Below are 15,557 nucleotides of genomic sequence, written 5' to 3'. Positions count from 1 at the left end.
CTCCCCCCTATATTACTCCATCCCCAGCAGAGCAACCCCCCCTATATTACTCCATCCCCCTCCTATATTACTCCATCCCCAGCAGAGCAACTCCCCCTATATTACTCCATCCCCCTCCTATATTACTCCATCCCCAGCAGAGCAACTCCCCCTATATTACTCCATCCCCATCCTTTATTACTCCACCCCCCTCCTATATTACTCCATCCCCAGCAGAGCAACTCCCCCTATATTACTCCATCCCCAGCAGAATAACCCCCTATATTACTCCATTCCCCTCCTATATTACTCCATCACCAGCAGAGCAACTCCCCTATATTACTCCATCCCCTCCTATATTACTCCATCCCCAGCAGAGCAACCCCCTGCTATATTACTCCATCCCCAGCAGAGTAACTCCCTCCTATATTACTCCATCCCGAGCAGAGCAACTCCCCCTATATTACTCCATCCCCTCCTATATTACTCCATCCCCAGCAGAGCAACTCCCCTATATTACTCCATCCCCAGCAGAGCAACCCCCTATATTACTCCATCCCCCTATATTACTCCATCCCCAGCAGAGCAACTCCCCCTATATTACTCCATCCCCATCCTTTATTACTCCATCCCCAGCAGAGCAACCCCCTATATTACTCCACCCCCTCCTATATTACTCCATCCCCAGCAGAGCAACTCCCCCTATATTACTCCATCCCCAGCAGAATAACCCCTATATTACTCCATCCCCTCCTATATTACTCCATCCCCAGCAGAGCAACCCCCTGCTATATTACTCCATCCCCAGCAGAGTAACTCCCTCCTATATTACTCCATCCCGAGCAGAGCAACTCCCCCTATATTACTCCACCCCCTCCTATATTACTCCATCCCCAGCAGAGCAACTCCCCTATATTACTCCATCCCCAGCAGAGCAACCCCCTATATTACTCCATCCCCCTCCTATATTACTCCATCCCCAGCAGAGCAACTCCCCCTATATTACTCCATCCCCTCCTATATTACTCCATCCCCAGCAGAGCAACTCCCCCTATATTACTCCATCCCCAGCAGAGCAACTCCCCCTATATTACTCCATCCCCATCCTTTATTACTCCACCCCCTCCTATATTACTCCATCCCCAGCAGAGCAACTCCCCCTATATTACTCCATCCCCAGCAGAATAACCCCCTATATTACTCCATTCCCCTCCTATATTACTCCATCACCAGCAGAGCAACTCCCCCTATATTACTCCATCCCCCTCCTATATTACTCCATCCCCAGCAGAGCAACCCCCTGCTATATTACTCCATCCCCAGCAGAGTAACTCCCCCTATATTACTCCATCCCCCTCCTATATTACTCCATCCCCAGCAGAGCAACTCCCCCTATATTACTCCATCCCCAGCAGAGCAACTCCCCTATATTACTCCATCCCCAGCAGAGCAACCCCCTATATTACTCCATCCCCCTCCTATATTACTCCATCCCCAGCAGAGCAACTCCCCTATATTACTCCATCCCCATCCTTTATTACTCCATCCCCAGCAGAGCAACCCCCTATATTACTCCACCCCCTCCTATATTACTCCATCCCCAGCAGAGCAACTCCCCCTATATTACTCCATCCCCAGCAGAATAACCCCCTATATTACTCCATCCCCCTCCTATATTACTCCATCCCCAGCAGAGCAACCCCCTGCTATATTACTCCATCCCCAGCAGAGTAACTCCCTCCTATATTACTCCATCCCGAGCAGAGCTCCCCCTAACTCCCCCTATATTACTCCATCCCCCAGAGCAACTCCCCCTATATTACTCCATCCCCAGCAGAGCCCCCTAACCATCCCCCTCCTATATTACTCCATCCCAACTCCCCCTATATTACTCCATCCCCTCCTATATTACTCCATCCCCAGCAGAGCAACTCCCCCTATATTACTCCATCCCCTCCTATATTACTCCATCCCCAGCAGAGCAACCCCCTGCTATATTACTCCATCCCCAGCAGAGCAACTCCCCCTATATTACTCCATCCCCCTCCTATATTACTCCATCCCCAGCACTCCATCCCCAGCAGCCCCCTAACTCCCCTATATTACTCCATCCCCAGCAGAGCAACTCCCCTATATTACTCCATCCCCAGCAGAGCAACCCCCCTATATTACTCCCATCCCCTCCTATATTACTCCATCCCCAGCAGAGCAACTCCCCCTATATTACTCCATCCCCATCCTTTATTACTCCATCCCCAGCAGAGCAACCCCCTATATTACTCCACCCCCTCCTATATTACTCCATCCCCAGCAGAGCAACTCCCCCTATATTACTCCATCCCCAGCAGAATAACCCCCTATATTACTCCATCCCCTCCTATATTACTCCATCCCCAGCAGAGCAACCCCCTGCTATATTACTCCATCCCCAGCAGAGTAACTCCCTCCTATATTACTCCATCCGAGCAGAGCAACTCCCCTATATTACTCCATCCCCTCCTATATTACTCCATCCCCAGCAGAGCAACTCCCCTATATTACTCCATCCCCAGCAGAGCAACCCCCCTATATTACTCCATCCCCTCCTATATTACTCCATCCCCAGCAGAGCAACTCCCCCTATATTACTCCATCCCCCTCCTATATTACTCCATCCCCAGCAGAGCAACTCCCCCTATATTACTCCATCCCCAGCAGAATAACCCCCTATATTACTCCATTCCCCTCCTATATTACTCCATCCCCAGCAGAGCAACTCCCTCCTATATTACTCCATCCCCAGCAGAGCAACTCCCTCCTATATTACTCCATCCCCAGCAGAGCAACTCCGTCCTATATTACTCCATCCCCCTCCTATATTACTCCATCCCCATTGTAGAAAGCTGCTCTGTTCACTAGTATGACCATAAATGGTGCTCAACTTTCAGGCCTTCTGAGATTCCCTGGCTGTCCGTCAGGGTAGCCTAGTGTGGTTAGAGCGTTGGACTAGTAACCGAAAGGTTGCAAGTTCGAATCCCCGAGCTGACAAGGTACAAATCTGTCGTTCTGCCCCTGAACAGGCAGTTATCCAACTGTTCCTAGGCAGTCATTGAAAATAAGAATTTGTTCTCAACTGACTTGCCTAGTTAAATAAAGGTAAAATACCCACTGTGCTGCTCAGGCCTTCTGAGATTCCCTGGCTGTCCGTCTACTACCCCACTGTGCTGCTCAGGCTGAGGCTCAGGCCTTCTGAGATTCCCTGGCTGTCCGTCTACTACCCCACTGTGCTGCTCAGGCTGAGGCTCAGGCCTTCTGAGATTCCCTGGCTGTCCGTCTACTACCCCACTGTGCTGCTCAGGCTGAGGCTCAGGCCTTCTGAGATTCCCTGGCTGTCCGTCTACTACCCCACTGTGCTGCTCAGGCTGAGGCTCCAGTGGCTCAGGCCCTAATCTGCTAGTGCTGCCATGCTCCATTGGCTCAGGGGGAAATACTGATTGAATTGGGTAGGACACCATTTTAATCTGTAAACCGCAACTAAACATGATCATTCTGGCACTAATCTCCATGCATTGCTACTGCCATCTAGTGGCTATGCAGACTACAGAAACAGACAAATACATTCTCACATTTTTATTTCATGACTTGGATTTCAGAATTACAACAAAAAAAAATATTCCACATATATCTTAGAAAACAATCGACCTAATAAAGATAGTCCACCTCACAGTGAACATACATGACAGAGCCAACCTCTTTACATTGTGTTTCATGTATAAATAGGGAAAATGTCCTCTGCGACATTCTGAAATGATGCTTAATCTCTACATAATCTAGAGTATTAGTTAAAAAAAAAAAAAATCACTTTTAGGCTAAATAATACAACACATTTAGTTTGTCAAGTTATTCGAATCTGAAATGAGGGCTACTGCATAGGAAATTATTTACAGTAGACTGAAGAGGGGGCATGGCCAGGACTTCTTATATAGCACTGGGGCATGGGGGGAGGGGGTACAGTCAGCCGATGTCCTGGTTGGTGAGGAAGACATCCAATGGCAGCCATCTTGACTAAGGCCACACAGCCAGTCAACAGCCACACACGCAGTTGCACACTGTTTCACACACACAAACCTCACCAGCTCATTCACTCAACATCATCTTCTGCCAAACTCTGAGCACTCACGATTCTCTGAAAAAAAAAAAAAAGAGAGAAACTTCACTGAACTCCTCAGCCACGGTCAGACCTGAATCCTGACAGTCTAATAAGTGACATGAGAATGAAACTGTCAAGAAAAACAACTGACAAGATGAATGTCCTAGAGCTGAAAGAACAGGTCATCTTTAAGCCATTTTGGTGACACTCCAAACCCACCCTTGGACAAAGTACCCTTTGTCCATATCAGCATGCAAAAGCATGCCAAATACATTGCTACATTCTAAGTGTGAATATCGGAATAGAGACCTAGCGTCTTCCGTGGGAGAAAGCCTCCTCACTCACCTGGCTGATGGTGGGCAGTTTGGTGAGCAGCATCTGGAACACTGGAGGAGGCAGAGTCTGCTGTAACACCTGGAGCAGCTGCTGGGGCTGACCACACACAGCTATGGCATTTGTTAGATGGTCTACACCCGTCTCACAGTCTCCTGTTGGGGTGGTCGACATGATTAGATCAGGTGGTCTACTTCCTTCAAGCTATAGTCCAAACAAGATATTAATACCACCTCAGCTCTTACGCTAGCCACTTTCCCCTCGGGGGAAATCACGATCGAAACTGGATGCAGTTTGTTTGCCATGAGTAGCTTGGATGAATAAGGTGCCCAGAGTAAACTGCCTGCTACTCAGTCCCAGAAGCTAATATATGCATATTATTGGTAGTATTGGATAGAAAACACTGAAGTTTCTAAAACTGTTTGAATGATGTCTGAGTATAACAGAACTCATATGGCAGGCGAAAACCTGAGACAAATCCAACCAGGAAGTGGGAAATCTGAGGTTTGTAGTTTCATTTAAGTGATTGCCTATCCAAAACGCTGTGTCTATGGGGCCAGATTGCACTTCCCAAGGCTTCCAGCAGATGTCAACAGTCTTTAAAAAGATGTTTGAGGCTTCTATTGAGGAACGGGGTCAAATAAGAGCGGTTTCAACAAGTGGACTAGGCTGTGGCCAATCAGTTGTTTACTACACTGTCACACAGGCCTTTTTCCTCTGTAATGAATACACTATTGTCCGGTTGGAATATTATTGATTTATTACAAAAAGACCCTAAGGATCGATTGTAAACATCGTTTGACATGTTTCTACAAACTAATAAAACTCTTGACTTCTCGTCTGGATTTTGCACTCTCGCATTGTGCCTTTGGAATAGTGAACTAAACATATTTGGACATAAATATGGACGTAATCGAACAAAACAAACATTTATTGTGGGAGTCCTGGGAGTGCATTCCGACGAAGATCAGCAAAGTGAAGATTTATAATGCTATTTATGACCTTTGTTGATTCCACAACTTGGCGGGTAACTGCATGGCTTGTGGCTGAACGCTGTTCTCAGATTATTGAATATTGTGCTTTTGCCGTAAAGCTTTTTTGAAATCTGACAAAGCATTAAGGACAAGTTTATCTTTCAAAGTTTGAGTATTTCTGTTATTTAATGTGGCTCTCTGCAATGTCGCTGGATGTTCAGAAATGCCTCCAAAACATGGCGCCAATGTAAACTGAGGTTTTTGGATATAAATATGAACTTGATCGAACAAAACATACATATGTATTGTGTAACATTGAGTCCTGGGAGTGTCATCTGATGAAGATCAAAGGTTAGTGGTTAATTTTATCTATATTTCTGCTTTTTATGATACCTCTTTGGATGGAAAATGGCTGAAAGCTTTCTGTGACTAGTTGCTGACCTAACAATGATAAGTTCTGCTTTCGCCGAAAAGCCTTTTTGAAATCGGACACTGTGGTTGGATTAACGAGAAGTGATTCTTTAAAATACTTGTATGGTTTGAGAATTTTAATTAGATCTGTTGTTTTGAATTTGGTGCCCTGCACTTTCACTGGCTGTTGGCGAGGTGGGATCGTCCCGAACGATCCCAGAGAGGTTATTAACTAGTTGCTCCTACCCTCTACTTTTTTGAACATTTTGTTAAAAATCGCGCAACATTTCAGCGCCCTGCTACTCATGCCAGGAATATAGTACGTTCATATGGTTAGAATGTGTGTATAGGAAACCCTCGGACGTTTTTAAAACTGGTTAAATCACGACTGTGGCTATTACATAACGTGCGTTACATCGGAAAGCGCAGGAAAACCTGATCACAGAAAATGGAAATAAATATCCTTGCGCCACTTCCAGCAATTGTTAACAGTGAGCCGAATTAGATAAGACCGAGCATTCAACTCCCACAGCATCCCCATGCAGTCGAGTATCTTGTGAATTGAATCCTCTTTGATTCTTGGTTGAACCGAAAGAGGGGCACGACGTACCTCCGGTCTCCGCCCAGATCATTCCGGAAGAGCTCTCTCCTGAAATTTTTTCCAAGACGACAGCTAATGAATGTACATCGCCTACGGATGATTTTTAATCGCTTATTAACGTTTACTAATACCTAAAGTAGCATTACAAACGTATTTCGAAGTGTTTTGTGAAAGTTTATCGTCTACTTTTTGAATTTTAAAAAATGACGTTACGTTGTGAAATCGCTGTTTTTTTCGTTTATCACACAGTCTACATATAACGATATCTTGGCTTTATATGGCCCGATTTAATCGAAATAAAGACCCAATAGTGTTTATGGGACATCTAGGAGTGCCAACAAAGAAGATGGTGAAAGGTAATGACTTTTCTATTTTATTGTGCGGTTTGTGTAACGCCGAAATGCTAATTATTTTGTTTACGTCCCCTGCTGTGCTTTTCTGTTGTAGTGTATTGGTGCATGCTATCAGATAATAGCTTCTCATGCTGTCGCCGAAAAGCATTTTAAAAATCTGACTTGTTGCCTGGATTCACAACGAGTGTAGCTTTAATTTGATACCCTGCATGTGTATTTTAATGAACTTTTGAGTTTTAACTAATACTATGCGCATTTGCATTTCCAGAGCTCTAGTTGGGACGCAAGCGTCCCAGGTAGAGGTAAGAGGTTAAGTGGAGGTCCAATTCACTAATGTTGCCTCCTCGGCCCTCAATTTAGCTCGAAGGAGCGAATGAACAACTTTGGCAACTTGCAGGGTTGATATGACCCACAATTCAATTCACATGTCAAACTCGTGGCTGCGAAGTATCAAACTTAAAAACAAGGATGCATTTTCAGCTACATTTTTTAAATAAAAACAGACACTACCAGTCAAAAGTTTTAGAAAACCTACACATTCAAGATTTCAATTTTACCTCTACATTGTAGAATAATAGTGAAGACATTAAAACTATGAAATAACACATGGAATCACGCAGTAACCAAAAAAAAAAAAAGTTGAAATCAAAATACTCAAAAATAAAGTGAACACTAAAATAACACATCCTAGATCTGAATGAAATAATCTTAAATACTTTTTTCTTTACATAGTTGAATGTGTTGACAAAAAAAACAACACAAATGATCAATGGAAATCGAATTTATCAACCCATGGAGGTCTGGATTTGGAGTCACACTCAAAATTAAAGTGGAAAACCACACTACAGGTTGATCCAACTTTGATGTAATGTCCTTAAAACAAGTCAAAATGAGGCTCAGTAGTGTGTGTGGCCTCCACGTGCCTGTATGACCTCCCTACAACGCCTGGGCATGCTCCTGATGAGGTGGCGGATGGTCTCCTGAGGGATTTCCTCCCAGACCTGGACTAAAGCATCCGCCAACTCCTGGACAGTCTGTGGTGCAACATGGCGTTGGTGGATGGAGCGAGACATGATGTCCCAGATGTGCTCAATTGGATTCAGGTCTGGGGAACGGGCGGGCCAGTCCATAGCATCAATGCCTTCCCCTTGCAGGAACTGCTGACACTCCAGCCACGAGGTCTAGCATTAGGAGGAACCCAGGGCCAACCGCACCATCACAAGGGGTCTGAGGACCTCATCTCGGTACCTAATGGCAGACATAGAGGGCTGTGCGGCCCCCCAAAGAAATGCCACCCCACACCATGACTGACCCGTCGCCAAACCGGTCATGCTGGAGGATGTTGCAGGCAGCAGAACGTACTCCAGACCCTGTAACGTCTGTCACGTGCTCAGTGTGAACCTGCTTTCATCTGAAGAGCACAGGGCGGCAGTGGAGAATTTGCCAATCTTGGTGTTCTCTGGCAAATGCCAGACGTCCTGCACGGTGTTGGGCTGTAACGTCGGACCCTCATGGAGTCGGTTTCTGACCGTTTGAGCAGACACGTGCACATTTGTGGCCTGCCGGATGTCATTTTGCAGGGCTCTGTGCTCCTCCTTGCACAAAGACGGAGGTAGCTGGGTTGTTGCCCTCCTACGGCCTCCTCCACGTCTCCTGATGTACTGGCCTGTCTCCTGGTAGCGCCTCCATGCTCTGGACACTACGCTGATAGACACAGCAAACCTTCTTGCCACAGCTCACATTGATGTGCCATCCTGGATGAGCTGCACTACCTGAGCCACTTGTGTGGGTTGTAGACTCCGTCTCATGCTTCCACTAGAGTGAAAGCACCGCCAGCATTCAAAAGTGACCAAAACATCAGCCAGGAAGCATAGGAACTGAGAAGTGGTCTGTGGTCACCACCTGCAAAACCACTCCTTTATTGGCAATTGCCTATAATTTCCACCTGTTGTCTATTCCATTTGCACAACAGCATGTGACATTTATTGTCAGTGTTGCTTCCTAAGTGGACAGTTTGATTTCACAGAAGTGTGATTGACTTGGAGTTACATTGTGTTGTTTAAGTGTTCCCTTTATTTTTTTTGAGCAGTGTATATTTTACATTTGAGATTCTTCAGAAAATCCACCCTTTACCTTGATGGCAGCTTTGCACTCTTTGGCATTCTCTCAACCAGATTCATGAGGTAGTCATCTGGAATGCATTTCAATTAACAGGTGTGCCTTGTTAAAAGTTAATTTGTGGAATGTCTTTCCTTCTTAATGCATTTGAGCCAATCAGTTGTGTTGTGACATGGTTGGGGTGGTATACAGAAGATAGCCCTATTTGGTAAAAGACCAAGTCCATATTACAGCTCAAATAAGCAAAAAGAAATGACAGTCCATTACTTCAATACATGAAGGTCAGTCAGTCCATAAAAATTTAACTTTGAAAGTTTCTTCAAATGCAGTCGCAAAAACCACCAAGCGCTATGATGAAACTTGCTCTCATGAGGACCACCACAGCAAAGGAAGACCCAGAGTTACCTCTGCTGCAGAGGATAAATTCATTAGAGAGTTAACTGGCTCAGAAATTGCAGCCCAAATAAATGCTTCAGAGTTCAAGTAACAGACACATCTGAACATCAACTGTTCTGGAGACTGTGAATTAGGGAAAAAAATGCATCAAAATAAAAATGACTTATGTAATTGATGTCGTAGAGCTGAAATAACCAGAGCCCCCGACACAGGTCCCTGGGCTACAGATCTCTAGTTTGATAGAGCACCATTACCTTTTTTCCAGAAGCTAACATTAGCAACCAGGATGTTTATGAGAATGCACAGTTGGACCAGACACTAATGCCACAGCTATTCCAGAAGGGGTCAATCTGAGTTCAAGCCTGTTATTCAGGACCAGATAGTTATAGGATCTTAGTAGTGTTCAGGACTGGGTGTGTATGAAAGACGAGGTGATGGCCATGGAGACGGGGTGACAGCTAACCTTGTGCTAGCAGCTCCTCTCCCAGTTGGATCTCCTCCAGGAAGAACTTCTGTACAGCTTCTGCATCCTTCAGGTCAGGTAGCTAAATGGCAGACAGGTTAGCAGACAGTCAGTACAGGGGTAGACAAAGAGCCTTCTAAAAAGCACTAACTTCATATCATCTCGGTGCTCCTGAGTGGCACAGTGGTCTAAGGCACCACAACCGACCCTGGTTCGATCCCGGGATGTATCCCAACTGGCAGTGAGCCGGAGTCCCATAGGGCGGCATACATTTAGCCCAGTGTCATCCAGGTTAGGGGAGGGTTTGGCCTGGGTAGGCCGTCATTGTAAAATACGAATTCGTTCTTAAACTGACTTCCCCAGTTAAATAAAAATACATTTGCCCCTTGGTCTGGCCATTGTTTGTAATGCTTCTTACCCTTAGTACAGTCTTCTCTTGGGAAGACTTCTGTTTACTTCTGCCTGTTGAAACAACGTCATATTTGATGACTGGTATGCTAAAGAAAGGAGTGGCTTGCAGAGAAAGATGTCAGTTACATGGAAGGGCTAAGAAGAAGAAAATACATTTAAAAGGAGTCGGGATTGTTTAAACCAAACATTATATGGTGGACACTAACGTTACTAGTCTATGTAGGAGAGTTGGTTGACTTAACTAGTTATGTACACTAAACATATACACACCACCATTGACAAACCATCCTTAATAATGGATTGACCGGACTGCAGATGAATCAATGTTATCCAACGCTAACTAGCTAACTGGCTAAGCGGATATGGTGGCACTTCGTTAGTTAACTATTGACTAGTTAACCAACTCGTAACTAGTTCGCAATAACATAACCCAAATACAAAGCTAAGCGTATACTTAATGCAGTTATATCACGCTAGATAGTTAGCCAAACATTTGTAAACTAGCTAGCCATTTTGTCGCAGGTATAAAAACACGTGACTTGCCAGTTTGCTAACATGACTTACGTTCTTGTAGTCTTTTCTTGAAGTTCGGGTCACTTCGTCGTTTTCGATCGAAATAAACGCAGTATCCAATGAACAGGGCTCCGGCCACCCCAGCGACCATGGTGCTGGTTTTAGCCCCCATCATGTCCGGAGAGCAGAGTAGACACACCACTAAGTTAACTAGCCAGCATGCTAGCTACTGACTCTTCCTGTGAAGGACAACGACTGCGCATGATCCCATCTTGCGTCACTGGACTCACACCTGCGCAGTGACTACAGTTGATTTATGATTTAGTTGATTTTTTTACATACAGCTGATTGAATATTTAGATGATTTATTACATAGAGCTGATTGATTATTTAGTTGATTTATTACATAGAGCTGTTAGGTGAAATAGTGAGCAGGGCCGTCATTCGGGTAAAACGGTTTACCGTGTAACAACCAAATGGAACAAAAAGAAACGGGGGAGGGACCTACCTGACTGTGTCCAATAGAAATTATCGTTTATAATTGCAAAACGTTTTCCGTTCGGTGCAAAACATTTTGCAACAGAAATCGTTACACCCTAGAGTTCAAGGGGTTACTCCTTGTTCAAGGGCTTACTTTACAGAAGGCAAGTGGATTTGCCATTTATTTTCAGTAACTGAAATTATTTATTTTGTTATTACTGTAGTACAAGTGTAACGGATGCTTCGCGGGTGACTGTTGTTGATGTGTGCAGAGGGTCCCTGGTTCGCGCCCGGGTATGGGCGAGGGGACGGTCTAAAGTTATACTGTAGTATAAGTACACTACTACCAAGTACAGTCATCAAATCATTCCTTCTCAATGTTAGAGTTGACCATAATACATTTTTGGAGACTCTCCAGAGCCAGTGCATTCAACGAAGGTGGGTAAAGGCAACCACATTATCCACAGATTACAGCCGTTACAAGTACATCTAGAGACGTGCGTGTTGAGCAGATATCATGGCATGTGACATTTCCACCAGACCAAAGACAATACAATGAAGTTCAAACTATGGCATTTATTTCAAACAGAGGCTTCTTTTTTCTTTACTTTTTTTGCTTACATTTGTACAATAAATTACACATGTATGAATGCCCATTTTCTGACGGGCCTAATAAATACTATAGAGTTTTTTTTTTTCATAAGCTTTATCACACTCTCTCTGTCTCTCTCTCTCTCTCTCCCAGACCATTCCATAGAGGTCTGTGAAACTGTACAAGTTGGAAAATACCATAACCGTCTTTTCAAAACCGCTAAACCCAGTGAGCAAAATCGGGTTGAAAAGACATCAACCAAAAATAATGTATTTTCAACATCTTGTGCTCATAGGGTATGCTTCTGATACAAGCACAAGCTAACGTAAAAACACACACAAAAACAAACTAATTAACAAGCCAAGACAGAGAACAAAGCAAATAACCAGTCTAGGAAAAAAAAAAAAAATTATGAAAACCTCAAGAACAAAAAAATGTAAACAAAAAAACAAATGAAAACCAAATAAAAACCTTGTACCCAAATGGCACCCTATTCCCTATATAGTGCACTACTTTTGACCAGGGCCCATAGGGATCCATTTGGGACGCAAGCCCTTGTCCCCCCAGTGAGGACCAGAATGAGAAATGAACGGGGAAAACAACATACATGCGTCGACCCTCCTCTCTATGTACACTAATGAAACTACATGTTGAAACAGTACGACTGCCTGTACACGAAAGTACACGCTATCATTATGAACAGTGGAAGATATTAAATAGCTTGACTCAAATCACTCTTCTTCTCAATATACAAATGTATAACAAAGGCATACAATTACATACAAGTGCCAAACAAACAGACATAATATCATACAGTAGGGATCTATACAAACTATGCATCCAAATGGAAACCTTTCCCCTATATAGTGCACTACTTTAGACCAGGGTCAATAGGGAATCCCATAGGTAGTGCACTACCTTAGACCATGGTCAATAGGGAATCCCATAGGTAGTGCACTACTTTAGACCAGGGTCAATAGGAAATCCCATAGGTAGTGCACTACCTTAGACCAGGGCCCATAGGGAATCCCATAGGTAGTGCACTACTTTAGACCAGGGTCAATAGGAAATCCCATAGGTAGTGCACTACTTTAGACCAGGGTCAATAGGAAATCCCATAGGTAGTGCACTACTTTAGACCATGGTCAATAGGGAATCCCATAGGTAGTGCACTACTTTAGACCAGGGTCAATAGGAAATCCCATAGGTAGTGCACTACCTTAGACCAGGGCCCATAGGGAATCCCATAGGTAGTGCACTACCTTAGACCAGGGTCAATAGGGAATCCCATAGGTAGTGCACTACTTTAGACCAGGGTCAATAGGGAATCCCATAGGTAGTGCACTACTTTAGACCAGGGCCCATAGGGAATCCCATAGGTAGTGCACTACTTTAGACCAGGGTCAATAGGGAATCCCATAGGTAGTGCACTACTTTAGACCAGGGCCCATAGGGAATCCCATAGGTAGTGCACTACTTTAGACCAGGGTCAATAGGGAATCCCATAGGTAGTGCACTACCTTAGACCATGGTCAATAGGGAATCCCATAGGTAGTGCACTACTTTAGACCAGGACCAATAGGGAATCCCATAGGTAGTGCACTACTTTAGACCAGGGTCAATAGGGAATCCCATAGGTAGTGCACTACTTTAGACCAGGACCAATAGGGAATCCCATAGGTAGTGCACTACTTTAGACCATGGTCAATAGGGAATCCCATAGGTAGTGCACTACTTTAGACCAGGGTCAATAGGGAATCCCATAGGTAGTGCACTACTTTAGACCAGGACCAATAGGGAATCCCATAGGTAGTGCACTACTTTAGACCATGGTCAATAGGGAATCCCATAGGTAGTGCACTACCTTAGACCAGGGTCAATAGGGAATCCCATAGGTAGTGCACTACTTTAGACCAGGACCAATAGGGAATCCCATTAGTGCACTACTTTAGACCATGGTCAATAGGGAATCCCATAGGTAGTGCACTACCTTAGACCAGGGTCAATAGGGAATCCCATAGGTAGTGCACTACTTTAGACCAGGACCAATAGGGAATCCCATAGGTAGTGCACTACTTTAGACCAGGACCAATAGGGAATCCCATAGGTAGTGCACTACTTTAGACCAGGGTCAATAGGGAATCCCATAGGTAGTGCACTACCTTAGACCAGGACCAATAGGGAATCCCATAGGTAGTGCACTACTTTAGACCATGGTCAATAGGGAATCCCATAGGTAGTGCACTACTTTAGACCAGGGTCAATAGGGAATCCCATAGGTAGTGCACTACTTTAGACCATGGCCCATAGGGAATCCCATAGGTAGTGCACTACTTTAGACCAGGGTCAATAGGGAATCCCATAGGTAGTACACTATAAATGGAATAGGGCGCTTTTTTTCAGATGCAACCAAAGGGAGGAAACACTGGAGTCTGAAATAATGGCTGTATACACATACAGCACTTTGTTGTCATAAATACACAGCTACAATATTGTTTTCACCATTATCCTGGTCAGATTATAGAGAACAGAACCAAAACATGATTATTCGTTGGTATGGATGAGGGGGAGTGAAGAGTTGGGTAAAACAACATGATTATTTGTTGGTATGGGTGAGGGGGTTAAGAGTTGGGTAAAACAACATGATTATTTGTTGGTATGGGTGAGGGGGTTAACAACATGATTATTTGTTGGTATGGGTGAGGGGGGTTAACAACATGATTATTTGTTGGTATGGGTGAGGGGGGTTAACAACATGATTATTCGTTGGGGGTGGGGGGTTAAAAAAACAACATGATTATTTGTTGGTATGGGTGATGGGGGTTAAGAGTTGGGTAAAACAACATGATTATTCGTTGGTATGGTTGAGGGGGTTAAGAGTTGGGTAAAACAACATGATTATTTGTTGGTGGTGGGGGGGTTAAGAGTTGGGTAAAACAACATGATTATTCGTTGGTATGGTTGAGGGGGTTAAGAGTTGGGTAAAACAACATGATTATTTGTTGGTGGTGGGGGGTTAAGAGTTGGGTAAAACAACATGATTATTTGTTGGTGGTTGAGGGGGTTAAGAGTTGGGTAAAACAACATGATTATTTGTTGGTGGTGGGGGGTTAAGAGTTGGGTAAAACAACATGATTATTTGTTGGTGGTGGGGGGTTAACAACATGATTATTTGTTGGGGGGGGGTAACAACATGATTATTTGTTGGTGGTAAGGGGGGGGGTGAAGAGTTGATTAAAAGGAGAACTGGAGAACAGGATTTGGAAACACCATCGATGACCTTTATAACTTTACTGTCAATGTGTTTCACTTTATATTTTCTATATAATAATCTTGGAACAATCAATTACACATCTCGGACACATTCTTATTAGATTTCTAAATGTCTTCTGCAGCATAACAAACTACTTTAATCTGTACAGACTACTATAATCTGTACAGACTACTATAATCTGAACAAACTACTTTAATCTGTACAGACGACTATAATCTGTACAGACTACTATAATCTGTACAGACGACTATAATCTGAACAGACTACTATAATCTGTACAGACGACTATAATCTGAACAGACTACTATAATCTGTACAGACGACTATAATCTGAACAGACTACTATAATCTGTACAGACTACTATAATCTGAACAGACTACTATAATCTGAACAGACTATAATCTGAACAGACTACTATAATCTGAACAGACGACTTTAATCTGAACAGACGACTATAATCTGAACAGACTACTATAATCTGTACAGACTACTATAATCTGAACAGACTACTATAATCTGAACAGACTAC

General features: G+C 43.9%; 1 protein-coding gene across 1 annotated transcript; it reads right to left on the bottom strand.

Annotated features, from left to right (window-relative positions):
• Positions 1-3,573: 3,573 nt before the first annotated feature.
• Positions 3,574-10,948, bottom strand: tomm20a (translocase of outer mitochondrial membrane 20). The gene is made up of 5 exons (XM_029654407.2): positions 10,733-10,948; positions 10,176-10,219; positions 9,758-9,839; positions 4,454-4,596; positions 3,574-4,144 (listed from the first exon to the last, which is right to left on the bottom strand). The coding sequence occupies exons 1-5, from the start codon at positions 10,854-10,856 to the stop codon at positions 4,100-4,102; spliced, it is 438 nt and encodes a 145-aa protein (XP_029510267.1). The 5' UTR covers positions 10,857-10,948; the 3' UTR covers positions 3,574-4,099.
• Positions 10,949-15,557: the final 4,609 nt, after the last annotated feature.

Source organism: Oncorhynchus nerka, linkage group LG23 (genome assembly GCF_034236695.1).
Source record: "Oncorhynchus nerka isolate Pitt River linkage group LG23, Oner_Uvic_2.0, whole genome shotgun sequence".
Classification (NCBI taxonomy): Eukaryota; Metazoa; Chordata; class Actinopteri; order Salmoniformes; family Salmonidae; genus Oncorhynchus; species Oncorhynchus nerka.
Note: the sequence above shows the minus strand (reverse complement) of the source record. Positions and strands in the feature narration are given on the sequence as shown.

Coding starts and splice junctions, on each gene's coding strand:
- tomm20a (XM_029654407.2), bottom strand. CDS start 10,856: ATGATGGGGGCTAAAACCAGCACCATGGTCGCTGGGGTGGCCGGAGCC. Junction 9,840..10,175: donor AAGAGAAGACTGTACTAAGG/GTAAGAAGCATT, acceptor TCTGCCATTTAG/CTACCTGACCTGAAGGATGC. Junction 4,145..4,453: donor AACTGCCCACCATCAGCCAG/GTGAGTGAGGAG, acceptor TTTTTTTTTCAG/AGAATCGTGAGTGCTCAGAG.